At 37.0% G+C, this 27,842-nt stretch overlaps 1 protein-coding gene across 7 annotated transcripts; it reads left to right on the forward strand.

The window, feature by feature from the left end:
• The first annotated feature begins 730 nt into the window (after window positions 1–730).
• LOC106881157 (uncharacterized) lies at window positions 731–27,779 on the forward strand. Of its 7 annotated transcripts, none has more exons than XM_089355901.1 (6): window positions 731–868; window positions 17,133–17,227; window positions 21,190–21,235; window positions 24,620–24,658; window positions 25,599–25,847; window positions 27,311–27,779. In XM_089355901.1, exons 3-6 carry the CDS (start codon window positions 21,193–21,195, stop codon window positions 27,421–27,423), a joined length of 444 nt encoding a protein of 147 aa, XP_089212027.1. In that variant the 5' UTR covers window positions 731–868; window positions 17,133–17,227; window positions 21,190–21,192; the 3' UTR covers window positions 27,424–27,779. The 7 variants fall into 7 exon arrangements, with proteins under 7 accessions (XP_089212027.1, XP_014786929.1, XP_052825108.1 ...); XM_014931443.3 differs by having other exon boundaries at window positions 17,133–17,223; XM_052969148.2 differs by lacking the exon at window positions 731–868 and adding an exon at window positions 16,802–17,047 and having other exon boundaries at window positions 17,133–17,223.
• The last annotated feature ends 63 nt before the right edge of the window (window positions 27,780–27,842 follow it).

The following is a 27,842-nucleotide window of genomic DNA, read 5'->3' on the forward strand; positions in this document are numbered from 1 at the left end:
GAAAAAAATTTAGTATGGAACTCAAGACCAGTTTTATAATATAGTAAATACAAATACAAACCTTTAGGGCTAGGCTGAAGACATTTTTATGGCAAAAGTACTTTCCAATAATTAGGTACCTTGATAGATAAATCAGTTGTACCTAAATCAAATGACGGAGTTTTGGAATAGCAATCACAAATATTAAATAAAAAAGTCTCTATTCCATTCTTTTCCCCTTTTCGTTTCCCACGAAGCAGTGCTAGCTGTTGCAAAACTCCGCCGAAGCAACACCTTTTTATATTGATTTGCAATGAAAATAGAATAGCAATGGAATTATAAATCTAAAACTACAGCACTTCTATTAAAAAAGAATCTATCTTATGCGGAACGATAACAAAATTTGGCGTGGAAAGGTTTAGGACACAAAACCCAGATACAGTTAAATTACAAAATTTTATGTAAGACAACTTGAACAAACACCATTACAGTTAAAACAATATTCAGTGACCATTATTAAAGTCAGGTATAAATTATTGGAGTAAATTCCTTCAAGACGGGTTTGTATATCTGAGGTGCATGCTTGACCGGAGGTTTCTTTTTCACAGTTTTGAGAAGTTCCCGGCGGCGAATATTCTTTCGCTGTCTTCTAGATCGCTTAATTTGATCAGAATCTGCCGACTGGTTAACTTCACTGGACTCTGGATTTTCTGCAGACATATTGGAGCTGCTTTTTGTATCGATATTGTCCTCGGAATCAGATGTTGTAACAGGCATATTGTCTGGTACTTCTCTCAACAATAACTGTCAAAAGATTCATTACGCTGCGTTTCTTTGAAAGAGTTCTGGACGAGTCTATTGTTATCAGGAAATGTTTGGTGTTGTACAGGTAAAAACAATCATATATTCCAAATCTAACTAGCGTTGTTAGGATTTCTTTTATCAATTTTATATTTTCTAATAATTTTTTTGATACTTGTTTTAGTTTTGTGGTTGCTCTGAGATGCCGATAATTGAGCCGTCAGCGCTCATTAGCAACAGATCAACAGATTTTATCTCATTGTTTTATTAATTTAAATGTTTTTGTTTTCTCTTCGGTATTCTTACGTAATGCTTGTCTTTGATTACAGTTTATAAGCGGAATATTTTATAACATTCCCTTGTTACAAATTATTAGAAATATTAATTGTAAACCTCACTTAATCTGTATTGTTTGTAGTGATTTCTCTATTTATATCGGTTAGATTCTTAACAAAAACCATGAATGACCAAACATCTCAATTTCATCAATTATTAATCTGTTGTCTTAAGTCTTTGCAAGAAATCCAAGACCTTGTTAGGCGTTTGTTGTCATCGTGTGTTGTGACTGTGTCAGTATTATTAAGAAATATGGAACAAACACACATGTTTATCGTATTAGTTGAGTGGTGTTGTTGCTGTTGCTGTGATGATGATCGTTGTTGTTGCTATATTTAGGGTGATTTCTGAGGATAAAATCTGTGTACACGGTCATTTGGGGGCATTTTACATTTAAGTAAAACCGACGTAGATACTGGAACATCAAGCCTCCTCACCCAGTCGTATAATTTATTAAAATATACAAATTCTACATTTTGTTTTACCAAGGCCTCATGAATAGAATGGCGAAAGCGTTGAGCCAAGAGCAGCCAGCGATATCCACTCATCATTAGCAAATCTACTTTATGGGATTCTTTGTTCAAGCGCGACACCATCATTCCAGCTTCATGGGGCAGAACAGCAACCAGCAAATAAAGGAACATGTCCGTCATTAACTCAGTCTTCTGCTTCTCTGCCACACCTCCCTGATCTATGGCTGATCCTTCATATTACAGCTCCAAACCCAAGAAAATAGAAACAGAAACCAAAATAGCAATACGCTATAAACACAAACATCAATAAATCTCGGATCTTTCTGATTTGATGGGCGCCACTTGTTTTCTTAATGAAACACTTTCAAATTTGGGATACTGGTAGAATGTGTCATATAAAACATCTTTTTCTCTTAGCCTTCGTAACAAAACTTTCTATCTTGCAAGTTATTTCATGTTAAAAGTTGTCGTATTTCGGTAATTTCAACCAATCACTGACGTCTATTCAGCTGAATACAGTTACTGCTGTTTTTGTCGACAATAATTTTTGCCGGTGTCAAAATTGTTATTCTCTGGTAATTATGACATATTTCATCTGCTTTTTTGGTTTGTTTTCTTTTGAAGCAGACAAAATTACAGAAAAATGGTAATCTATACGCATATATTGTTTATATAATAAATTACGCTGTGCGTATCTGTGTTTGTATTAATGTATGTTTGAAGATAATCTCGTTTCAAACCACTCACCCAATGATTATTTTTGCCAAATTTGGTGCAATTCTTTTCAAAAAATTTTCGGTAATTTTCTATGTACTGTGTACTCAGTAACACATTTTCTAAATGATGGTAGAGTTTGATTTGAGGAAGATTTGGCTGCTATTTCTAGGAAATGAAGCAACTATTTGAAAGCCCTTTTTTTTTTCAACTATTTTGTTAGCTTTTTCCCCTTATTAGCTATTATCCAATCAACTGAAACAAGTAGAATAGTGTAATTCAAGCATATTGGCAGGAGCCTGGTTTTTGAGGGAATGAGTAAGTCAATTATATTAATCTCAGTGCATAACTGGTGCTTAATTTTATATGAACAATTTGGCTGGATAAAGGGGTCTGTATCCTTGGCTTTTGCATTCCTTCTGAGACAAAAGGCAAGAGCTGTGTCGTTAAAACTTGTAAGATTGAAGTAGTTAATCTTGACTAATATATGGATGGCTGCAGAAGAAAATACATGGGCAAGAGAATTTCATAAGGATGACAATCAGGTAGGAAAGAATTTAATGCTTGGTTTGCAGGTGAATTACAACCTATGTGAGCTTCAAACCTGTTGTCGCCAAATGCTGTAACATGGTTTGTATCCATTATAGTAGTACCACCACTATTGGGATAATGGCATACAATATGCAGTACCAGTGCGATAAAATTAGATAATGCAGTAGCAATAAGAACATAACTATCTCTCAAGAGCCAACAATAAATATTCCAAATGAACAAACCGACCCACATTTTCCAACTTCATAGCCATTCTTTGAGGTTTGATTAAAGTCACCTCTGGAAACATGGGTGTTTCATTCATTTAAGTTGTTAGGTCCGAAGTTTTGCCAACAGAACAAAATTATTTATTTTTATCTTTGATATTTAGTGCTCATTGTTACATTGCTGGACTTTTTTTGATTATCTGTCCCATATAAGTTGGAATTTCTCCCATTTGACCTGGATCTTTCGTTGCTTTGTTGATTTATAAAGATTATTTTCTGTGTTATTCAAATTAGCTTTCAATTCAGATACACAGACACACACACGTGCACATAATTCTTTTATAAAATCTTTTGAACTTTCGAAATATTAGTCTAAATGACTGAAATGTGCGTTATAGAAGAACCTTTGTAAAATAGTTTTAAAAAAAACTTTGAAAGGAAACAATTAACTCTTAATGATTGCAGACCAGCTCCGAAATTACCTAATTTGCGAAGTTCCAACAAGAAATGTATTCAACAATTTCAAACTAATCTATATGAAAGAAAAAAAATATAAGCATTACCTACCGTCCTCCTGACGTGGTTAACCATAGAGATCACTTCAGAGATGCTTTGTCGCTCATAAGTCTAACCCTAGCTGAGGCCATCACACAGGCTAATATACTTTTAACACGGGTCTTTAATTTTCCTAGTCTTAGCTGCTCTGAGGGTTATGTCAACCTGGAACTAAGCAACTGAATAGGAAAGGATACAAACGCTCTCCTCGATAGCACTAAAGACTTTCTCATACAACAAATCATTATCCGTCCAATTAGGGAAAATAACATACTCGGCCTAGTCTTCATTCACAATGTTCAGGTCATTCTCACCACTATTTCCGAGCAAAGCATTATAGAATTATCTGTATATGGTACAAAGAGGGCAACATACTCAAATAACCTTAAACATAACTCACTCCTCATGAACTTAAGTTTCAGGAAGGCCAACTGGAGAGATATTGAAGCCGAAATCTTCAAAAGAAATTGGTTTCAGAGTATTAGCAACCTCAATATTAACGTGGGAATGAAGTTTTTGTATGAAGAGATAATCAAGATCTGTCAAAAGCATGTCCCAAATAAACGCCTACTCCCACAAGAAATTAATTCCACAAGATAGATAGAAACTAATACATAACAGAACTAAACACATAACCAGATTGATTCTGTAATGGATCAGAATGCATCATATGCTAATGATCCTGCACAAATAACCACATTCTTAAGTGAAGAATATAACAATGCATTTTCCCAACTTATAGTTAACAAAATGATACATAATCCAAACGAATTTTTTAATCCCCACAACTCAACTGCAGAAACACATCGAAAAATTAATGATAACATAGAAGATGATATACTTGCAGGTATTAATAACTCAGATTCAAACTCAGCATCTATACCAGATGGTCTCCCAGCCATATTGCAAAAATTACCTCATGAAATCATTAAAGGTACTATTTCAAATGCCGACATATTCCCAGGACTATCACGGAGGGATGGTCCAAACTTCGGCATTGGAAAGAATTTTAATGCACAAACTCTTATACACAGTCAGCTTCCAAATATACTACCTTCGAAATCATGAGCAAAAATACCCAATTGTACCTGTCTGATATTTAGAGGTCCCCAATTGTTCAACTAGCTATCTAAATTAATCAGAAATATAAAAGGGACTTCTACTGAAACATTTAAATATCCATTCAAGGATGCACTCAGGGGAAATCATCTGCTAGAAAACTCAATCATAGACCACCTTCCAGTCAAAAAGCAACAACAAAACTAATAGAAAATAAATTAAGGTGGTGCTCCAGCATGGCCACAGTACTATCATTAAAAGAATACAAGTACACACACTCATGCATGTGCGTGCATGCGTTCGGGCATGTGTGTGAGTTGTCTTGTTTCAATATTGTACCAGACGGCAGTCTTCAGTAGTATTCCCAATGGTACCGCTGACCACAATCTTTTATACCAATGCCAAATATGTGTATATATAAATCAGACTGGAACCGAGTATAGCTTTCCGGTTTACCAATTCCAGTCAAACAAGGTAACCCATGCCAGCATGGAAGCCGGACACTAAATGATGATGATGATGATATATATTTATGTATTATTTTATTCTTTTACTTGTTTCAGTCATTTGACTCTGGCTATGCTAGAGCCCTGCCTTTAGTAAAGCAAATCGACCCCAGGACTTATTCTTTGTAAGCCTAGTACTTATTCTATCGGTCTCTTTTGGTGAACGCACTATCATCGGTTGTCAAGCGATGTTGGAGTGACAAACACTGCCACACAAACATACACACACACACATATACACATGACAGGCTTCTTTCAGTTTCCATCTACCAAATCCACTCACAAGGCTTTGGTCGGCTCAAGTCTTTAGTAGAAGACACTTGCCCAAGGTGCCACATAAAAGGACTGAATCCGGAACCATGTGGCTGGTAAGCAAGCTACATACCACACAGCCACTCATATGCTATATCAAGTAAAATCTGAAGACAAGTTAATAAACAAGAGTACAAAATAGTATAGCATTGCTAGAAATAAGAGTCAAAATAAAAGCCACAAAAAAGCACTAACCCAGTGAGTTGATGAAAGAGAGCACCTTGCCGTGGTGAGACGAACTCACAAATGAAGTAACAGTTATATCCATATCATGTGATTTCGAACTCTGATTAATTTAATCCTAGTTCTCGTCAGTTGTGGATCTTACTGTACTCAAGGTTAAAGGGTAATTCGCCTTATTAAATATATCATAATATGGGTGGCCCATTAGCAATTAAAGCCTAATGGCAAATTAATAAATAAGGGTACAAAATGATACCAGCATTACTATATATATATATATATATATATATATATATATATATATATATATATATATACATACAGACGAAAAGAAAATGGAGGAAAAAAGCAATAAGAAGTGTGTCTTTTGTACTAGGAAGCCATTGTTTAATTAGTTAAGAAAGGTAAGAGTAAGAGTGAGTTTACGATTGTTTCTGTGTACCGTGGTGAGGAAAATATATATTTACTAGCAGAGATGCCTGGCGTTGCCCATGTTACATGCAATGGAAGAATTAGACTTTTCCGTTCTATTTTCTATAATGAATTGGAAAACCTATGATTTGGTTTTCATCAAAATTACAGATGAAGGTTCTTTCCCTCTTTACACACTGTAAAAAATTCTATTCATGACACATGTATCCCATACTACTGATTTTTATATGCAGATTCCAAAATTCCAGTCTTATGGAACTTGTTAAAAGGATTTTGCTCCTGAAAAATGGAGGTTATGGAGCTCTAAAATGTGGGAATTAAGGCCCCTATTGGGGGTGGGTGTCTTAATGTCAACCAGAGAAGTTGAATTGTTGAGAATCTTTTTGACTTGGGTGTTATATCTATTGTTTGAATTTCTTTGAAGTGGGAAATATATATGTATGTTCACTGGGTTTATAAAAGAGAGCAAAGCTACAGGAAACCAAAAGACAAATGATCACAATAAGCAGTCAGCTACCCTACCCTAGTCATTGCTACTCCCCAATCTAGAATTCCTCACCATACAGGTGACAGGCACAGCTTTAAGATGCATTAAGGATCTGTAGCAATTGGAAGGGTGAGACACAACTGAAATAAACATTAACAACTGTGTGATGTGAGGGCTAAGGGGAAATGAAAGTGTCACCTCTGGAGTTTGCAACTGACCACTATACTGACAGGTAACTGGACAGAATATATTTCCAATCTATAAATGTCTTTGAATAACCAGTCACTCATCTGTGAAGGCCTTGAAATCAATGTTACCACCTGGGGATTATGTGTTACCCAGTGATGATAAAAAGACTCAAAGGAGGTCTGCAAGGAAATAAATTTAGTCAACACTTTGCAACTGAATCAGTGGAGGCAAAAATGCCTCTCATTTATTTGACAATTTATGCACCACATTGCAGAAATCACAATGTAAGTATATCTCAAAGCAAACTCTTACACTGTTGTACCATTGAATTACAAATAACGCTCATCTTTTGTGCTCGGGTGACCCTACAGCTTCCAAGAGTACAACTGTATTCGTCTTCGCTTAGGAAAAATGACTAAATTGCGGGTGTTAAGTCCACATGAAGAGGTCTTTCTAACTTCTAAGAAGATGAAATTTTAGAAATATTACTTCATTTGTGTCTAATATCTATGATTAAAATTTCATCAACAGCAAAAATATATGAATTTTCATGGGGGTTATGGCCCTTATGCATAGAATATAATTACCAAATTTCGTAAAGATCCATTCAGTACTTTTGACCTAGTTTTGGTTAATAAAAAATGACTAAAATTTGGGAGTTAAGGCCCCCACTAGGGAGTCTTTTGTGAGACTCCCTAGTGGGAGAAGTGGAAAGTTTGAGAATACATCTTGATGTGTGTTAATTACCCATAGTTGAAATTTCATCAACATCAAAAATTTATGAATTTCCATGAGGGTTCTGCCTCCTTTAAGCCATCTCAAATTCAAACCAAACATACTGCATTATACCTGCCCTTATGCATTGAATCTAAGTTCCAAAAATCATAAGGATCCATTCAGTAATTTTGGCCCATGAAATTGTATGAAACACACAGCATTACCCTTCTCCCTAGGCTTGGATTTTGTGTTCCAAATTTCATTAGGATCGGTGCAGTAGTTTTTGAATGTATAAGTAACACACGAACACACATAAAGACATTAACTTTTATATAATAGATATGAATATCCACATATACATACACGTATGTGTGTGTGTATTATATACACACACACACACACACAGACACACACACACACACACAAAGATAGATTGATAGATACCACTGAGTGGGCAAAGAAAAATATGAGACACTGCCTAGTGCTTTCTTTTATTTTGATAAGCCTGGTACTTATTCTATCAGTTTCTTCTTGTGAAACCAGTATGTTATGGGAATGTAAATAAACAGCAGATGTGAAGCAGTGATGAGGGAGAAACACAGAGAGAAAGACATGCACTTACATATATATATAATACAAAAAATATATATGCATGTATACACACATATATGTATATACTTTCATCTACATGTGTATATAGATGCATATCAGGGTACAGGACGTTAGAACAATGAACTAGAGACAACGGAACGAACACATAGGAAAACAGAAAGCCACTTGGAATTATTCATCAGCTGCTTCTATTCTAACTCGACGTTTCGAAGATAAGGCAGGACGTACTCTAGAATAGTCTCTTCCTGAGTAGTGGACCAACCAACTAAACAGAGGATTCCAAGGTGGCAAACGTAAACTAAGACAGGAAAAATTGGACAGTGAAAACAACATAAAAAAGCCGTACGGCCAAACGCGAATCTGATGTAGAACGCTAGTAGTTCGTCTTGCCTTCACAGCGGCTGGAGTGAAAAGAAAGTTGACCACAGGTCACACGAGAGCAGAGAGGATGGTGGAGGGAGGAAGTGGAACAAGGAGGAAGAAACAGGAGTGTATAGCAGTGAAGTAGAAGTTAGAATAACAGAAAGAAGCAGAGCGAGACGGGGAGATGGGTAAGAAGAAAGATAGATAGGTAGATAGAGGGATAGATAGAAAGATAGAGGAAGACAGATAGATAGATAGATAGATAGATAGATAGATAGATAGATAGATAGATAGACTCACGTCAGAATAATAAAGTACAGTCTTACTTGCAAAATGGACGTGTGCGTTCAATGATGTATAATACAAAAAATATATATGCATGTATACACACATATATGTATATACTTTCATCTACATGTGTATATAGATGCATATCAGGGTACAGGACGTTACCAACTCCAACTCCAAACTCCATCTTCTATCAGCATGCTGTAGACTGCCACAAGGGCTCCTTAGGGAGACTTAAATTAAATATCTTGTCCAAACATCCCACTGATGCAATGTTGAGACAGGTCACTGAAGTTGTCTGTATACAGGAGTACAAACCCTCTCTCAACCGTAAATCCGAGTGGGGTAACATCCAGATTCCACACGGGAGTACACCTCTATAGTCACCCTTCTTTCTCTTTTTTCATGTGGAATTCCTTTCCATACATACATGTTGAGATGCATAATACATACATATATGTTATTATATATAACCGTATGAGCGTATATAGTTTGATATGTATGTGCGTGTCTGTAGATGCATGTGTGTGTGCACATGTGTTGTGCGTTGTGTATGTGACTATGAGTGTGTGCATGCATGGGCGTATGAGTATGTGTAGATATGAGTGTGTGTAGATATATCTATGTGTGGTATGTTTATGGAGAAAAAAATGCATATTTGAATTTTAACCGTTATCCTTGTATTAGTGTCATACATATTTGTATATATGTATGTGTGTATGTGTGTGTGTGTATATGTATAGGTGTAGTGATGGTTAAGCGTATATGCGTGTATACTTTAAGATAATATGTATATTTGTGAGCGTGTGTGAGTGTCAATATGATTGTGTATACTTGTTTATATATGTATAAGTAAGGTTATATATGTACATATATGTATCTAAGACGTTGTATCAATTCACCGTTAGACGATGGTGAGAGGGGCAAACGCACACACACACATATATGTGTGTGTGTGTTTACATATGTGTATATGCATATGTATATATGTGCGTATATACAACCTTCAACAAAGTAACTGTCATGTATACAACTTGAACTGACGCACATATCAGTACATAAACATACATTCACATGTACATACATATGCACACACACACACACAAACACGTCTACACACTTACCCTATTACTCACGTACATCCATAAGTACATACGTGCATACTCACATACATACATATATACATACATGTGTATAGGCATGCACACATGCATACGCATGTACACAGATGCATACGTGCACACATGTACACGCACATACATACATACATACATACATACATACATACATACATACATACATGCACATGTACATATATATCATGAACTAACTATTACTTTCTCAGATGCAGCACAGAATTTTGTCAGTGAACAGGTTGCGGTCTCAAAGCGACGAAAATATTTTGACAAATTAAATTTAAATGTTGAAGTGAATCTAACGGATTTTGTGTGTTATTTTAAATGGCTTATAAACACCTTCCACGCTGCAATTGTTTATATATATATTTAGTTTTAGGGAAAAGAACCAAGGTTCATGAACTCATCGATGAAAATCCAGTCACATATAGAAAAAATGAATAATTAAAAGCATAATAAATAACGATGCATCGTTTAAATATGTGCTAATAATATCTTTATTATTTTAACCTTAAACTTCGTTCAAATTGTATTTTAAACGAAAAAAAATTGTTTAGTTGGTTTTTGTATATAATATACCTGTTAGATTATTTCATAATGGATGTAGGGTTGATTATGGAATGTTTATTATTTTGATATTTTAATAATATTTTTCTATCTTTATATAATAAGTATTTTATATACATTCATTTGTTATTTATTGTTGGTTGATATATACATTCATTTATTATTATTGTTGTATTTTGACCTGAAGATTAGCTATAGTTTTGAATAGAATTGATTTTCGATAGTTTTAATCAATTTTAATCGATTTAAATTTCTTTCTTTTTGAAAATTGGTTATGAAACACGTGTAGTCATTTTATTATCTTGATCTTATGATATTTACTTTGTATTATATTATACTTATTTATTGTGCTTTTAATTATTAATTTTTTCTATATGTGACAGTGGATTTTCATCGATGAGTTCGTGAACCTTGGTTCTTTTCCCTAAAAACTATATATTTATATATATTTGATACTGTGAAGCTTAATTTAATTTTAATTTTTAATAAATTGACTTTAATTGAGTTTTTACCTGTAATTTTGGATTTAACCCTAATATTATGATTATTATTATTATTATATATATATATACTCTTACTCTCTCACCCTTACTCTCTTACTCTCTCACCCTTACTCTCTCACTCTCTTCCCCTCTCTCTCACTCTCTTTCTCTTCCTCTCTTTCTCCCCCCATACCCCTCTTCTCTCTCTCTCACTCTCTTTCTCTTCCTCTCTTTCTCCCCCCCATACCCACCTTCCCCTCTTTCTCTCCCCCATACCCACCTTCCCCCTCTCTTAATCCACCTTCCCTCTCTTATACCCACCCTCTCTCCTCTCCCCTCCCATACCCATCTTCCTCCTCTCTTACATCCACCTTCCCCTTCTCCCTCCTCGTCAACACCCTCTCATAAGCTCATCCCACCACACCCCAACACACTCCTACTCTACCTTCCCACTCCACCCCATCCAATTCCTTACACCCACCACCCACCCCTACCCACAGACCCCTACCTCTACCCCACCCTCAGCCTAACCCACACTCCACCCATGCCTTCCCCACCTCCCAACACCCTCACATCACACCACACCAATACCCTCGCATCACACCACGCACACCACACCAATACCCTCGCATCACACCACGCACACACTACAACTGACCAACTACTTTCTCCCTTTCTCCCTTCCCCATTTTCACACTACATACGTCAAGATCACCAGCATTCTACCTCCCACACACAGCCCCTCGTTCCCGATCACCGTTTGTTATCTCCCCCTTTCTTAGCTCTCCTGAAATAAGAATTTCTAACTTCCGGTCAGCCATTGTTATGATCGGCCATTATTATGATTGACCGTTGACTGAACACTATTCAATTTTTTTTCTCCGTGTTTTTCTCCTTGTCTCCGTATTCTTTCTGTTGAAGAGCGTAGCTCGAAACGTCAAAGACTTTCCGTATTCCCGAGCGTCATACTAATATATACTTTTGTTATTTACACCACCTGTCCTCGTCTGTTGTTATTATTTGTATATTCTCCCATATATATATATATATATATATATATATATATATATATATATATATATATATATACGATTGATTTCTTTCAGTTTTTGTCTACAAAATCCACTCACAAAGCTTTGGTTGGTCTGAGGCTATAGCAGAAGACACATGCCAAGTCACCACACAGTGGGACTGAACTGAGGATCATGTGTTTTGGAACCAAGTTTCTTACCACACAGCCATATCTGCACCTATGTATGTGCGTGTGTGTGCATGTAGGTATATGTATGTATGTATGAGTGTATATATGTATGCATGTACATATGTGTATATATATGTGTACATATTACATGTACATCTATATATATACATCTACATATATACATCTATATCTATATATATATATACATCTATATATATATACATCTATACATATACAGCTATACATATACATGTATATATATATATATGGGAGAATTTACGAAAAAAACAACAGACGAGGACAAGTGGTGTAAACAACAAAAGGATGTATTAGTTTAATGCTCAGGAATAGAGAAAGTCTTTAACATTTCGAGCTACGCTCTTCAACAGAAAGAATACGGAGAAAACAAGGAGAAAAACACGGAGAAAAAACATTGAATGTTTTGGTCAGTGATCTATCATGGCGACTGCCGGACAGAAAGTTCACGCAGGAGAGCTAAGAAAAAGGGGAGATAACAAAAGGGGAAAGAAACGGTGACCCAAATACGAGGAGCTGTGTGTGTGTGAGAGAGAATGCTGGTGATCTTGATGTATGTATGTGTGTATGTAGGTGTGAAAAAATGGAAAGGGGAGAAAGGAGTTGGTCAGTTGTAGTGTGTGTGTGGTGTGTGTTGTGAAGTGATGTGTGGTGTGATGTGAGGGTGTTGGGAGGTGGGGGAGGCGAGAGTGGGGAAAGCATGGGTGGATTGTGGGTTAGGCTGAGGGTGGGGGTAGAGGTAGGGGGTATGTGGGTAGGCAGAGGTTGGGGTGGGTGTAAGGAATTGGATGGGGTGGGGTGGGAAGGTAGAGTAGGAGTGTGTTGGGTGGGATGAGCTTATGAGGGAGGGTTTACGATGAAGGGGGAAGGGGAATGTGGATATAAGATAGGGGGAAGGTGGGTATGGGAGGAGGGAGAAAGCAAGGAGGAAGAGAGAGAGAAGAGAGAAAGAGTAGGGGTGAAGAGAAGTAGGAGTCCGAGCAGGAAGGGAGAGGTGGGTGGTAGGAGGGAGGGGGGGGTTAGATGAAGAGGGGAGGGGAGTTGAGCCCATGTGGTGCAAAGGTGCGAAGAGAGATGATTAATCCCTGTTCATGGCGCAAACGGGGGTCTGGATGGCCCCTGTGCATGGACAATCCAAACACGGACAGGTGTTGCTGCAAGGAGTGACCAGCAGAGCGGAAATGGCGTGACACCGGGGTGTCATTGCAAACGTTGATGTCTTGGAGGTGTTCCACGAATCGGTCGGCACTCCATTTGTCCAATGTACAGAGAATGGCAGAGAGAGCAGGAGATGCAATAGATGATGTTGGTATATATAGTTTTAGAGAAAAGAACCAAGGTTCATGAACTCATTGATGAAAATCCACAGTCACATACAGAAAATTAATAAGTAAAAGCACAATAAATAAGTATAATATAATACAAAGTAAATATCATAAGATAATGATAATAAAACGACTACACGTGTTTCATAACCAAATTTTCAAATAGAAAAAATATTTAAATCGATTAAAACTATTGAAAATCAATTCTATTCAAAAATATAGCTAATCTTGATATTGCTGCACCTCCTATGTGTCCATAGCTTGCATTGGGTACATCTTATAGAGTTTCTACCTACACCTTTTCTACAGATCGAGCAGGGCCATCTACCTGAAGGGGTCTGTGTTTTATCTACCTTCCTACTTATTAGAACTTTAGTTTTAGCTAGGTTGACTCTAAGGCCCTTCGATTCTAGTGGCATCTCCAAACCTCTTTCTTTGCAGCCTCATTTAGTGCAAGCGTACCATCATCCATGCGAACACATTTCTCACCTACGACATCACGATTCTCTCTCACACACTGTCTTGCAACATGAAATACCTCAAGTCTTTGGTCCTCACGGCGCAGAACATTGGCAAATTTTTTCATATCTGCTTCCCCTCTGGCTATATATATGTATATGTTTGTGTGTATGTGTGTGTCCCACCACCATCGCTTGACAATCAATGTTGCTGTGTTTACGTCCCCATAACTTAGCAGTTTGGCAAAAGTTACTGATAGAATAAGTACTAGGCTTACAAAAGAATGAGTCCTGGGGTTGACTTGTTTGACTAACGGTGGTGCTCCAGCATGGCTGCAATCAAATGACTAAAACAAATAAAAGAATAAAAGGATGCCCTCGTATGTGTGTGTGTTTACTCTAATTATGAACATCTATATATGCACGTGTGTATCTGTTTATATATAAATCGCCCCAGGTACTTACTCTTTACTCTTTTACTCTTTTACTTGTTTCAGTCATTTGACTATGGCCATGCTGAAGCACCGCCTTTAGTCGAGAAAATCGACCCCAGGACTTATTCTTTGTAAGCCTAGTACTCACCCTACCGGTCTCTTTTCACCGAACTGCTAAGTTACGGGGACGTAAACACACCAGCATCGGTTGTTAAGCGATGGTGGGGGGACAAACACACATACATATATATATACATATATACGACGGGCTTCTTTTAGTTTCCGTCTACCAGCATGGGAGCCAGTCAAGGTGACACTGGCATCAGCCATGTTCGGATGGTGCTTTTTACATACCACCGGCACATTACGAGAAGTTTCTTTCAGTTTCTGTCTACCAAATCCACTCACAAGGCTTTGGTCAGCCCGAGACTATAGTAGAAGACACTTGCCCAAGATGCCATGCAGTGGGACTGAACCCAGAACCGTGTGGTTGGGAAGCAAGCTATTTACCACACAGCCACTCTTGCATGTATAAATGCATATATTTTTGTGTCTGTGTTTGTCCTCCTACCCACCATCGGTTGACACCTGATGTTGGTGTGCTTATGTCACCATAACTTAGCAGTTTGTCAAAAAAAGACCCATAGAATAAGTACTAGGGTTACAAAGAATAAGTTCTGCAGGTCGATTTTTTCGACTAAAGACGGTGCTCTAGCATGGCCACAGTCAAATGATTGAATAAAATAACACACACATATATATATATATATATGTCTGTGTTTGCCCCCCACCACCCCTTGACAATCGGTGTTGGTGTGTTTTCGTCCCTGTAACTTAGCGGCACAGCGAAAGAGGACACTAGAATTAGTACTAACTAGGCTTCAAAATACGAGTCCTGGGATTGATTTATTTGACTAAACCCCCACAGAGCGGTGCCCCAACATGACCGCAATCGTCTGAAACAAATAAAAGGTAGATAGATAGATAGATAGATAGATAGATAGATAACTAGTTAGATGAGATAGATAGATAGATAGATAGATAGATAGATAGATAGACAGACAGACAGACAGACAGACAGACATACAGATAGATAAGTTTCTTTATAAGCCACACAGGGCCAAACACAGAGGGGACAAAATACAATGCAGAGCTTTGCTTTTCGAAAATAGAAAAAAAACGTAAAAAGCAGAAAAATAAAATTCCAATCAAAAGGATCATGAGAAGAATAAAAATAAAAAAAGAGGTGGGAGGGTCATGTATCACAGAAAAATTTTAAAAGTGTAAAAAGCAAGATTAGGTTTATCCGTGGAAAGAAAAGCCTACGGAAAAGACCACGGTAACCTCAGGCAGGGAGTGCTCTCTTTCTCTCTCTCTTTCTTCAACTTACAGGATCATGCTCAAAGTGGTTTCGTTACTTGCACGCATCATCTTTGCTACATTCACCCGCCTTTTATTGAAACTTTTATGTGACAAAACTTACCTCTCTATTCTCACCTTCCTTTTCAAGTGATACTTGAAAAAGTTGATGAGCGATTGCCCAGAGAGGTAAGTGTTTGTCTCTAAACCTTTTGCTCAAGTCCACCACACACATTCTTTCACCATGGCGACCACTACAATGAAGACTGCCTTGTCTTCTCAGTTAAGGGAAGGTGGTGGAGCAACTTTCATGATAGACTCGGCTAACAGGCGGGCTCGTCCCACATGTGACAGCAGCCGTTTGGCACAAGCCCACACGTCCGAAATGGTTGGACACCCTAAAAGGTCGAGTGGAGGTGGTGAATGCATACATCGCATCCATCATCAAGGAGGTGACTCCAAGATACCTCAATATTTAGTGACCTGTAGAGGGCACATTGAAAGATACAAGGAGGATATTACACTTTGGAAAGCAAATGTAACATTCATTCCATAGAAGTACTGAGTTCAGGCAGAGGTTGGAATTATTTAACAGTTGTGCAATAAATTTTAAAGCAGAATACATTGAAGGATACAGGCAGGATATTACACTTTGGAAAGCAAATGTAACATTCATTGCATGGAAGTACACATACAGTTCTGACAGAGGTTGAAATTATGTAAGTCGTGCAGGTGTGCAACAAATTTCAAAGCAAGTTTCATTGAAAGATACAGTGATTAAATCAATTTTAATTTTTTTTTTTTTTTTTTTTTGTCTAGGCACAAGTTCCGAAATTTTGGAGGAGAGGGCCAGTCGATGAGAGGTGTATTTTGGTCAGAAATATAGTAACGAAAGGGTTAATTATCGTTTGAAAAATTCCTAATGCTTGCCAGCAATTTCTCACAATGGTCACTTGATAAAAACAGAACTGGCACAGACACACACGCACACACACAGAGACAAGAACAAGCACACACACACAGAGGCAAGAACAAGCACATACACACACACAAAGCACACATGCACACACACACAGAGACAAGAACAAGCGCGCACGCACACACAACCCTTTAGCTTTCTTCAACTCCTCTTATTTCAGCAACTGTTACGGAGATATCCTAAGTGAATTGTTAAGTTGTTACGGAAACAACTGAGTTATATCGAAGGAACACCGATAAATTAAAATTGTAAACGAAGTAAGATATAAGATCATAAGAAACTTTTGAAAATCTCATGGGAAGTGAGGTACATAAAGAAGTTTTTAACAGATTTATATATATGTTTCACTGTGTAATGTGTGAATGAAAGCCACACCTTTTTTTCTTTACAGATATGAATTACATTCTTCTAGATTTATGCAGTCCGCTAGTATTTGTTTGGCTGCCGAACATCTGTTTCAAGGAAACCTTGCCATATAATATGTAAGTAAGTTTATCTTATATATATTATTGTTCACATAACATTTATATATACGTTAATATTTCATTTATATCATCATCATCGTTTAACGTCCGCTTTCCATGCTAGCATGGGTTGGACGATTTGACTGAGGACTGGTGAAACCGGATGGCAACACCAGGCTCCAGTCTGATTTGGCAGAGTTTCTACAGCTGGATGCCCTTCCTAACGCCAACCACTCAGAGAGTGTAGTGGGTGCTTTTACGTGTCACCCGCACGAAAACGGCCACGCTCGAAATGGTGTCTTTTATGTGCCACCCGCACAAGCCAGTCCAGGGGCACTGGCAACGATCTCGCTCGAAAATCCTACAGGAGCCAGTCAGGCGGTACTGGCAACGGCCACGCTCAAGATGGTGCATCTCATGTGCCACCCGCACAAGAACCAGTCCAGGGGCACTGGCAACGATCTTACTTGGCTTGCCGGGTCTTCTCACGCACAGCCCATTTCCAAAGGTCTCGGTCCGTAGTCATCGCCTCGGTGAGGCCCAATGTACGAAGGTCTTGCCTCACCACCTCAGCCCAGGTCTTCCTGGGCCTACCTCTTCCACGGGTTCCCTCAACTGTTAGGGTGTGGCACTTTTTCACGCAGCTATCCTCCTCCATTCTCACCACATGTCCATACCAGCGCAATCGTCTCTCTTGCACGCCACAACTGATGCTTCTAATGTTCAGCTTTTCTCTCAAGATACTTACACTCTGACGGGTATTCACATTGACATTACACATCCAACGGAGCATACTGGCTTCATTCCTTGCGAGCTTACGTATGTCCTCAGCAGTTACAGCCCATGTTTCACTGCCATGTAGCATGGTTGTTCGTACGCATGCGTCATACAGTCTGCCTTTTACTCTGAGTGAGAGTCCCTTTGTCGCCAGCAGGGGTAAGAGCTCTCTAAACTTTGCCCAGGCTATTCTTATTCTAGCAGCTACACTTTCAGCGCACCCACCCCCACTACTACTACTATACGTTAATTTCATTTATATATACGCCATTCTCTTCAACTAATCATCTTAGTGTAGTATTATACTCTACTCTACTCCCATTACTTTTCACTCCATCTCTCATGTAAGGCACTTCTAATGCTTTAAGTGAATGAAGTATATTGGTTGAACAAACATATTCAGACTAAATCAGAGAAGCTGACTAGAAGACACATACTGATTTCCAAATTCAATTCATTCCAAAAACATTAGAGCTGTTACTTAACTTGTTGTGGCGCCTGATACCAGTCGCCATTTTGGAGAGTTTGTCCATGCATGCACAGGGACATGTCTTCCAGAAGGAATGTGGAAAGTCTCTTATGCACATGTGTAGTTATCCAGTATCCAAGCATTTCCACCTTTTCTCGACCTCTTAGCTGCTAAACGTTTGAGGGAACCAGACATCTCTAAGAGCCGCTCTGTCAACTCTACCTTGAGTCAAAACAGTCTACTACGGAGACAGTGAAGAATAACTTAACCAACCACACAACTACACCGACGCCATCTTCACACCAACCATAAAGGGTTACCTGGCAAATCCGTTACCCCAAGATGTAAGGCTGAGTAACTTGTAATAGATATCTGTTATGCTGTTTTTCAATTCATTCAGTGTTTTTGTTTTCTTCGTTAAAGAAAATTGATTGTACAGGATAGGGTTACCCAAGGATGGTGGCCCTATCACCTACAAACTCTTTTAAAGTAAGGGGATTTTTTTAACCAACTTGTTAAACTATTAATAAAAAAAAGGTATCGGTGGTGCGATACATATCCTTCAGGCAGACAATCGGTGGTTGTCGTCCTAGCAGTCGTATATGGAACCCTTCGCTTCTTAATTTTTTTTTGTTTTTTGTTTTTAGGGAATCCCACGTTTTAGGCTATGGAGATTTCAATTCTGAAAAAAATGAATTTGCAAAAATCGCAACTTCACAATTTCAATTTCAGAAAACCAAAATGTGTAATAGTTGTAATGCACTGTGTTTTAAAGCAATATGAGGAAGAAAGTGCGCGCTGACAAATGGGGAAGAGGGCTCAGAAAATAACCAATGCGTTTAAATTAAAGTGTTTGACCCGAGCACAAAAACAAAAGAAAAATAGTGTAATAGGTGTAAAACAACTTGCTCTAAATGAATATGAAAAAAAAAAGCTTGACTTGTCTAGCATAAAAAAGTGTTTTGCTGAGAATTAATCCATTTTTTTGACGTACCAGTTTGTCTGAATTTTTACCTGTCTACATACATGCTATTATATATATGTATATATATACACCAAATATACACGATATATATATATATATTTAATAATGAACCATGTAATTCACTCTGGAAATTTTATTTCTGTAAAATGTTGGCAGTGGGTGAAACTTCCTAGGCTTAAACCTCACTAATCTCTCTCTCTCTTTTTTTTCTCTGTCAATCACTCACACATTCACTCACTACAAGTGAATAAAAAAAATTTCAGTTCTCTCTCTTTCTGTCTCTCTGTCTCTCTCTCTCTCTCTCTCTCTCTCACACACACACACACCAGCACATTGCTCTCTCTGTCTCTTCACACACACTAACAAAACAATTTTACATACACACCACACTTTCTGTCTCGCACAATGCCATAAAACACACACACGCACACACACACACACAGACATCAATTCTTTCCCATCACGCCGACTTCAAAAGATAACTTCCCTAGGCTGAGGAGATGATGTTCCCTATCGTAAGATAAAAATGTCATGTGCTTATTATAAGCAGTGAAAACTAAGACGAAATAATTGCTATTCCATCGTGTATTCACCCACGACTCACTCTCAGTTTGATAACAACACCCTTCGCCTTGGTATTTATCTGTAGGCTTGGCCTCCAGACCTGTGAGACCCACACATGCCACTGTTAGGACTGGATTAACACCCAATGCGCAATGGCAGTTAAATCGATTGCAGCAGGAGATGAAAGATAACATACAGGGATACGAGAGAGTGTATCAGCAGGCACATTCTCTGTTTCAGGTATATGCCGAATGTCACTTGTGAACTGGAAAATGTAGTCCAGGTGACAAAGAGCACGAGGTGAGTGTTTGTCCGATTTGGATGACAGAGCAAACGTAAGAGGCTTGTGATCAGTATAAATAACAAAATCCTGGACCTCGAGTTGATGTTGAAAGTGACGAATTGACAGGTAGATCGCTAAGAGGTCACGATCAAGCGTACTGTAACAACAATCAGCTGGCTGTAATTGATGAGAAAAAATTCCAAAGGCTGAGTTTGATTGTTGGCAGTATGTTGCAAAACAGCACCAACCGCAGAATCCAATGCATCAACTATTAAAGAGAGATGAGTATCAGGAGCCGGATGTGCAAGCAAGGGAACAGAAGCTATTTCCTTCTTAATTGCCTCAAAAGAAGATAATGCTTTGGCAGATAGAGTGATAGGAACATCTCTTTTAGTATTTGCTTTCAGTAGGTGAGATGCGTTGAACTGCATCGACTTTGGAGGAGAGAGGTCGGATACTGTTAGAGTCACAAAACTGGCACATAAAATGCAAATTTTTTTTTTTCTTAGTCACTAAACCTGTGTTGCAGTCCGCTGAAAAATTTTCTTTTTTCTTGTTTAAGAAGGTATCCAAAAATGGCAGGTGAATTGGTAAGTTTCTTTCTCATGTGAGGAATCCAAACATGGCGGTAGACAGTAACAATGGCTGGAAGCTGATTGCTGGCTTGCTTGAAGTGTTCTTCCGTAGCTGCATTTGGATTTTATTTTGCACCATGAACTTCAAAATAGTTAGGGGGAAGCCTTTTGTAAAAAAAAAAATAATAATTTTTAAAAACGCCTTATATTTCCACAAGTCATAGGCATTTTGTCTGGCATGCTAACAATATTGTGAAAATAGATATTTAAAGTTTCTTATATCAGTCATGATCTGGCTGTCAGTTTTCATGCTTTCAAAATTATTTTTCAGATCATGGACCTTCGAAATTTGCTCTCTTGGTTTGCATTGTGTTTTTGTAAGTTTTATTTTGTTTTTGTTTAAGTTTTGTTTTTTAAATCATTTTTCCTTAACATTTAGTTTTTTAAAAATAATTGTTTCAAATATCATTTACATTAACTTGGAGAATAATATTTTTTCTGCAAGTTTTTAATGTTTGTTTTTACAAATATGTTATCTATTTGGTTTTAATCAATATAGTTACAATAATTTTACAACAGTGCTTGTATCATCATCATCATCATTGTTTTTTCGTTTTTTGACATCTGATCCATTTTCATATGGCATACATGACAGCAACACAATTTACGAAATATCTATGTGGTACATTTTGAACGTTTTCAAAAATTGTATTGATTCAATTTTCACAATAACAATATTTCAAAAACAAAAATTTTTAACAAAAATGTTTGCTGAAGTTTTTGAAGATGATCCCAAAAGTATGATGTATGCGTATCAGGAGAACTTGACAATCCCAAAACACATAGGAAGGAATGGGTTCTGACAACCAAGATTTTGTTAGAGGTCGGTTTTCTCAGTGCATGACCAACCAGTCAAGATTTCTGAATGCGTTCACTGTATCAACACAAATGTGATTTGCTCAATTATTGATGTCATCAACTAAACACTGACCACTCACACATCTGGTGAAATAGGATTCCATCAGAAAGTTGTTTGTCACAATTCTTTTCGATTGATAGAAAGAAAGTATACAATGCCTGTCATGCTGCTAGACAGACCATTCACCCTATGGTCATTCTCAAAATGAAAATTACTTCATAAACTGTTGAACTGTATCATTGTAGTGAAAACATTTTTATGTCATGGATAACAATACATAGATTTATTAACCGAAACGTGATCTATCAGTTCTGACACCCATGCCAGACAATTGTTACCTGTAAAAGATGTATGTCCTTTTAAGCACTACAGTAATGCCTAGACATACGAGTTAATTTGTTCCCGAAGACAGCTTGTAAAGCGAAAACTCGTAAAGCAGAGCAATAATTTCTGATAGTTGCAATGTTATAAATCGTAATTCATTCCCAGAAAAAATATTTTACCTATAAAATTTATAATACTCGTAAATAAATGACAATAAAACAGCACTAGAATGTAAAGAATATTTTAAGTAAAGTAAAAAGAATGTCAAGATCATTTATAATAAAAAATATTATTATTATAGTTGTTTTCTGAATCACTTTCATTCACGCTAGACTCATGTGCTCCATTACTCATAGATGCTATTACCGATTCACAAGCACTCGTAGATAACCTTGTAGTTTCACAAGCACACGTAGAAGAATTTGGAGATTTCTTTTTAAAAACAAGTTTGGTGTTGTTTGCTTAGATGAAGCTTGTTTTTTGCTCTCTATAAATTTCTTAGTAACAAAAGCATCTGTTATGATAGTAGAAACTTTTGCATGTCATTCAAAATTTGGATGTTGTGCTTGAAAAATGAAACTTCTAAACTCACAGTCTTGTAAAATGGATCCTCATAAAGTGAGGTATTACTGTATACATCTATATGAGAGCATCTCCCAAGATGTTTTAAAATACATCCAGATTAAGTAAGATATGAAGATTGCCATTTTGTATCGATATTGCTTCCATCACTAATATTCATTTTGTAAAGAGTTTGCCAGTTATTTGCAACATCTGTGACTGAACGGTCACTGTTTTTCTATAAATTATTGACAGTGGAATGTTTTGTTTTGTATTTAAAACCTCAAACAAAATCTGTGTTCTTCTATTCATTAATATCAATTTAATTTACTGGTAACAATCCCAAAAGTATTTTATCGTTGCTTATGTGACATTGTACAAAATAATTTTTTTGACTTGTAAATATTAAAAGCTAATTCCTCTGAATGTTGTTACAGCAGCATATAAAGCCTCCTGATATTCATTTGCATTGACTTTGTAATAAAAGAAAATGATTATGAGTTTCCTGGACAACCATGTCTGTGGTCACAATTCTCATTTACCAATGCATGACAAAAGTGACATTTTCAAGATAAATATTTTCTATATCTTCCAAACAGTGTAGATCTGGAAAAAATTGTAACAATATTTATACCTGGCTAAATATGACCCATTTGAACATACCTTTACAGGTATATAATGGTTTCTCCAGGCAATCTGAAAAATCTTGAAAGCCTGTTCTGGTTTAACTTTCATGAGAATGGCCTGTCTACTTTTCCATGTTTGCATCAGACAGAGTCTTTTTTCTATGATCATAATCCAATAGTAGTCTTAATTTACAAATAAAGAAATATATATATATATATCATCAATGTCGTCATCATTGTCATCATCATCATCATTTAGCGACTGCTTTTCTCTCTTGGCATGAGTCAGACGGTTTGAGTGGAACTGATAAGCAGGAGAGCTGCAGTTTCTTTTGGCCTGGTTTTCTAATGCCAACCACTCCATAAATTTTACCGGGTGTTTTTAAAGAGGCATGGGTACCTCTTATGTGTCACTAGCAGGGGTGTCTTTTACATGTCACCAACACTGGCCACATCCACAATTTCACTTAGGTTGTCATGTCTTCTCAAGTACAGCAGATTGTCAGAAGTCTCGGTCACTTGTCATCGCTTCTGTGAAATTCAACATTTAAAGATCATATTTCACCACCCCATCCCAGGTCTTACCAAGTCAACCTCTTCCATGGGTTGCTTCCACAGTTAGAAACCAGTACTTCTTTACGCAACTGGTTTTGTACATTTAATTTTAGAATGACATTATAGGATAGTTGAGAAATTTGAATATGGGCCAGATATGGTTGGTTTAATCATTCAAGGTTCAGATCACTCTGTCAAGTGTAATGTTCATTTATTCACACTGTTTTGAATTAATCATTCATTATCTTCTTACAACATTTTGATAATGTGATTGTTTATCTTTAGACTGACATTATAGGGTAGGAGTGATAGGCTGGATCTGGCCAATTTGAACATAAAACAGGTAGAATATTTGGGGTAGATATGGCAAGTTTAAATACTAAAGAATTAACAATTTGGCAATCAGATTAATCTATCAAATATAATGCTTATTAATTCAACAGGTTTTGAATTAATCATTCATTATCTTGTAGATAATTTTGATGATTGTTTAGTTTTAGAATGACATTGTAAGGTAGGTGTGAGAGGACCAGTTTGGACATAAAAAACGTGAAACGTTTAGGCCAGACAAGGCCAGTTTAAATGCTAAATGGTTAATGCTTGAACCGAGAACCACATGTTCAATGCCTTCTCTCAATCTGCCACTGTATATAATGTGTAATTAGATCTACGAGAATTAATTATCATTTAATCATTGTAACACAAATAGTAAACAATCCTGTTGATCAAATGTAAAACCTGAAAATCAAAAATATTTCTTTTCATCTTTTTTTCAGGTTTCTCAAGAGCAAAACGTTATGAAATTATCCAAAGTGGTAAATGGATTTACAAATTTTTTTCTCCCTTGAAACTAAACTGTCTTTTCAAATTTGTCTTCTATCTCTTTCTCTTAACTCACAAGTTTTAGTCACTGTTTTGGGTTTTTTTTTTTTTTTTGGCTTTTTAAAAATATTTTTATTCTGACCAGGCAGTTCACTAGCACAACTCAACCACTGATATTGTTCTTTAGATAAAGCTACAGCTTTGAATCTGTCCATGGTTATCTCCCTTTGGCGTTTCCCATTGATGAAGGTTAAAGAGCGAGAAACATGCATTGGGGAGTCCACTGAGCAGTGGTTTTCATCTGGGGTCGAGATGGCTGTTGGGGGTCCATATAGGATTTTGCTAAAATTTAGCATTTCACCCGACATGATAACGATTCTCCCAGCTCACCGCCTTAACAAATATATATATGTATACATCATAACATACATACATACATAGACATAAGAGCTAAAGTGCTCTGGTGCTGCAGTCAATGCACACACTTGTATACATACATACTGGCAGCAACTGTAAACGGCTGAGAGTGGCAGTCATGATATCCCTGGATCATCAACGGTTTCGGTTTTAACACCAAAGACTCATCAGCAGCGTCAGCACAACACGCCGACCCTGCTGATGAGTGCTTATTTTATGCCTGGTACTTATTCTATTGGTCTCTTTTGCAGAACCACTAAGTTATAGGGATGTGAACCCACCAACACCGGTTGCCAAACAGTGGTGGGGCACAAACACTGACACAATGACACATACACACACACACACACACACATATGATGGGCTTCTTATAGTTTCCGTCTACCAAATCCACTAACTAGGCTTTGGTTAACCCCAGGGTTATAGTAGAAGCTTGCCCAGGGTGCTATGCAGTGGGACTGAACCCAGAACCATGTGGTTGCACAGTAATCTTCTTATGTGATTTCTTTATTTCAGAAAATGTTGTACTTGGAAGAGATGTCACCCTCTCTATAAACATTCCAAACATGATGAGACCCTTGGGGTGGAAATGTAAAACAGCTAAATACGAATGTGACTTGACATGCGCTGAAGACAAAAATATAAAAGTTACGCATAATGGAAATATGTCCACTATTTTCATCCGAAATGTGACTAAGCAATGTTTGACTTGGGACTTCGAGGACAATAACGTCAACGGTGGAAGAATTCATTTGGAGAGAAACAGTAAGGAAATGATTTATAATAATAATAATAATGATGATGATAATGATAATAATAATGGTTTCAAATTTTGCCACAATGGCAGCAATTTGTGGGGAGGGGATGAGTCAATTACATTGACTCCAGTACTCAACTGGTACTTATTTTATTAACCCTGAAGGGATGAAAGGCAAAGTTGACCTCGGTGGAATTTGAACTCAGAACAGAGAGACGGGCGAAATTTTGCTAAGCTTTCCGTCTGGCACACTAACAATTCTGCCAGCTCACCACCCTAATAATAATAATGATGATGATGATGATGATGATGATGATGATGATGATGATGATGATGATGGTGGTGGTGGTAGTGGTGGTGATGATGGTGGTGGTGGTGGTGATGATGGTGGTGGTGGTGGTGATGATGATGATGATGATGATGATGATGATGATGATGATTGTGCAAAAGCTACCTTTATCAAAGGAAAAAATGATAGAAATATCCAATGTTAAACAATGATGATGATGATCATGGTTTCCTTTATTTGCTACACAGGCTAAGGATGAGGGGACAATACAATGATAGACATAAAGTGTAGGGAGTTTACATGTTATGGAATGATAATAAAATATATACACGGTTTACAATAAACAAAGAAGGGAAGTATACAACAATACAAGAAAAAAGAAAGAGATGACAGTGTTGTATCTAGGGATAACCAAGGAATTTCACCATCCAAGATCTCCTTGAACACCAAGGGCATCTGTCCCCTTCAATTCCTACTCTCCAACTCACAGGTCTACACTCAGAGTGAGATCATCCACTCTTGCCATGTTCATAACTTTCACCCAACTTGGAATTAATAATAATGGTTTCAGATTTTGGCACAACGCCAGCAATTTCGGGGAAGGGAGTTAAATCAATTACATCGACTCTAGTGCTCAACTAGTCCTTATTTCATTGACCGCAGAAGGATGACAAGTGAAGGTGTCACCAACGGAATTTGAACTCAGATCGTAAACATGGGTGAAATGCCTCTTAGCATTTTGCTTGACAAGCTAATGGTTCAGCCAGCTTGTCACCTAATTGATAATAATAATAATAATAATAATAATAATAATAATAATAATAATAATAATAATAATATCGTTCACTTGATAACAATGGCACTCTTCTTTTTTTATGCTTCTGTATACCTACTGGAGAAGTTTCCTCAATCCTATAAAATATTACCAAAAATGAAGTAGATTGACAAGTTATAAAGAATTTAGAGAAATAACCTTGTCATTATTAAGTTAGTGTTTGGAACACAAGTTTATTTGAAGCTTTGATGGAAGGTTTTACTTTAGATCTCTTTAGAACAGGGAATTTGTACAATAGAAACAAAAGTAGTTTTGAGCAGGCTGGTATCAAAATGGTTCAGCCTGGTTGATATAAATATCTTTTATTAAAAACAAAAAGTATATGTTTTCTTGTTCATCTTTTGCAGATGAAGAACCAACAACAGTTTTCGAAGCTAATGGATCAGGAACCAGCATACCCATAGTCATTCTTTCCATACTCGAATTTGTAGCCATCCTTTTCATAATCTTTGTCATATAGCATCATTACATTCGAATACCCATCTATCACTGTGTCATCCAGTGGATATCTCATGAGAAATACCAGAATCCACCAGTTATGGTATAAGAATGCTATGTTTTGGGATTTTTTTCTTGTTTTTCTTAGAGAAATATTGAATAAATTTTTTTAAATTATATATAACCAGCATACCCATCTATCCCATAGTAATCCCTTCCATACTTGGCCTTGTAGTCATCCTTTTCATAACCTTCTTTGTCAGTTTGATCAAAACTTGTGTTAACCACAATCCACTGGATGTAGTATAAGAATGTTACCTTTCTCTTAAAATATTTGTTGTGAATAATAAATGATCAGTTTTCACAATTTAGTGCAAATGATTCTGGTTTGCATTGTATTTTTTCCTTTTTTTGCGGGGTTGGGGGTAGACTATGGTAAAG

Source organism: Octopus bimaculoides, chromosome 1 (assembly GCF_046866305.1).
Source record: "Octopus bimaculoides isolate indiv1 chromosome 1, ASM4686630v1, whole genome shotgun sequence".
NCBI classification, from domain to species: Eukaryota; Metazoa; Mollusca; class Cephalopoda; order Octopoda; family Octopodidae; genus Octopus; species Octopus bimaculoides.

Bases quoted from the DNA above. Each gene is read 5' to 3' on its own strand.
- LOC106881157 (XM_014931442.3), top strand. The intron at 24,659-25,598 runs GTAAATGGATTT...TCTTTATTTCAG, and splicing joins TTATGAAATTATCCAAAGTG to AAAATGTTGTACTTGGAAGA. The intron at 25,848-27,310 runs GTAAGGAAATGA...CATCTTTTGCAG, and splicing joins AATTCATTTGGAGAGAAACA to ATGAAGAACCAACAACAGTT.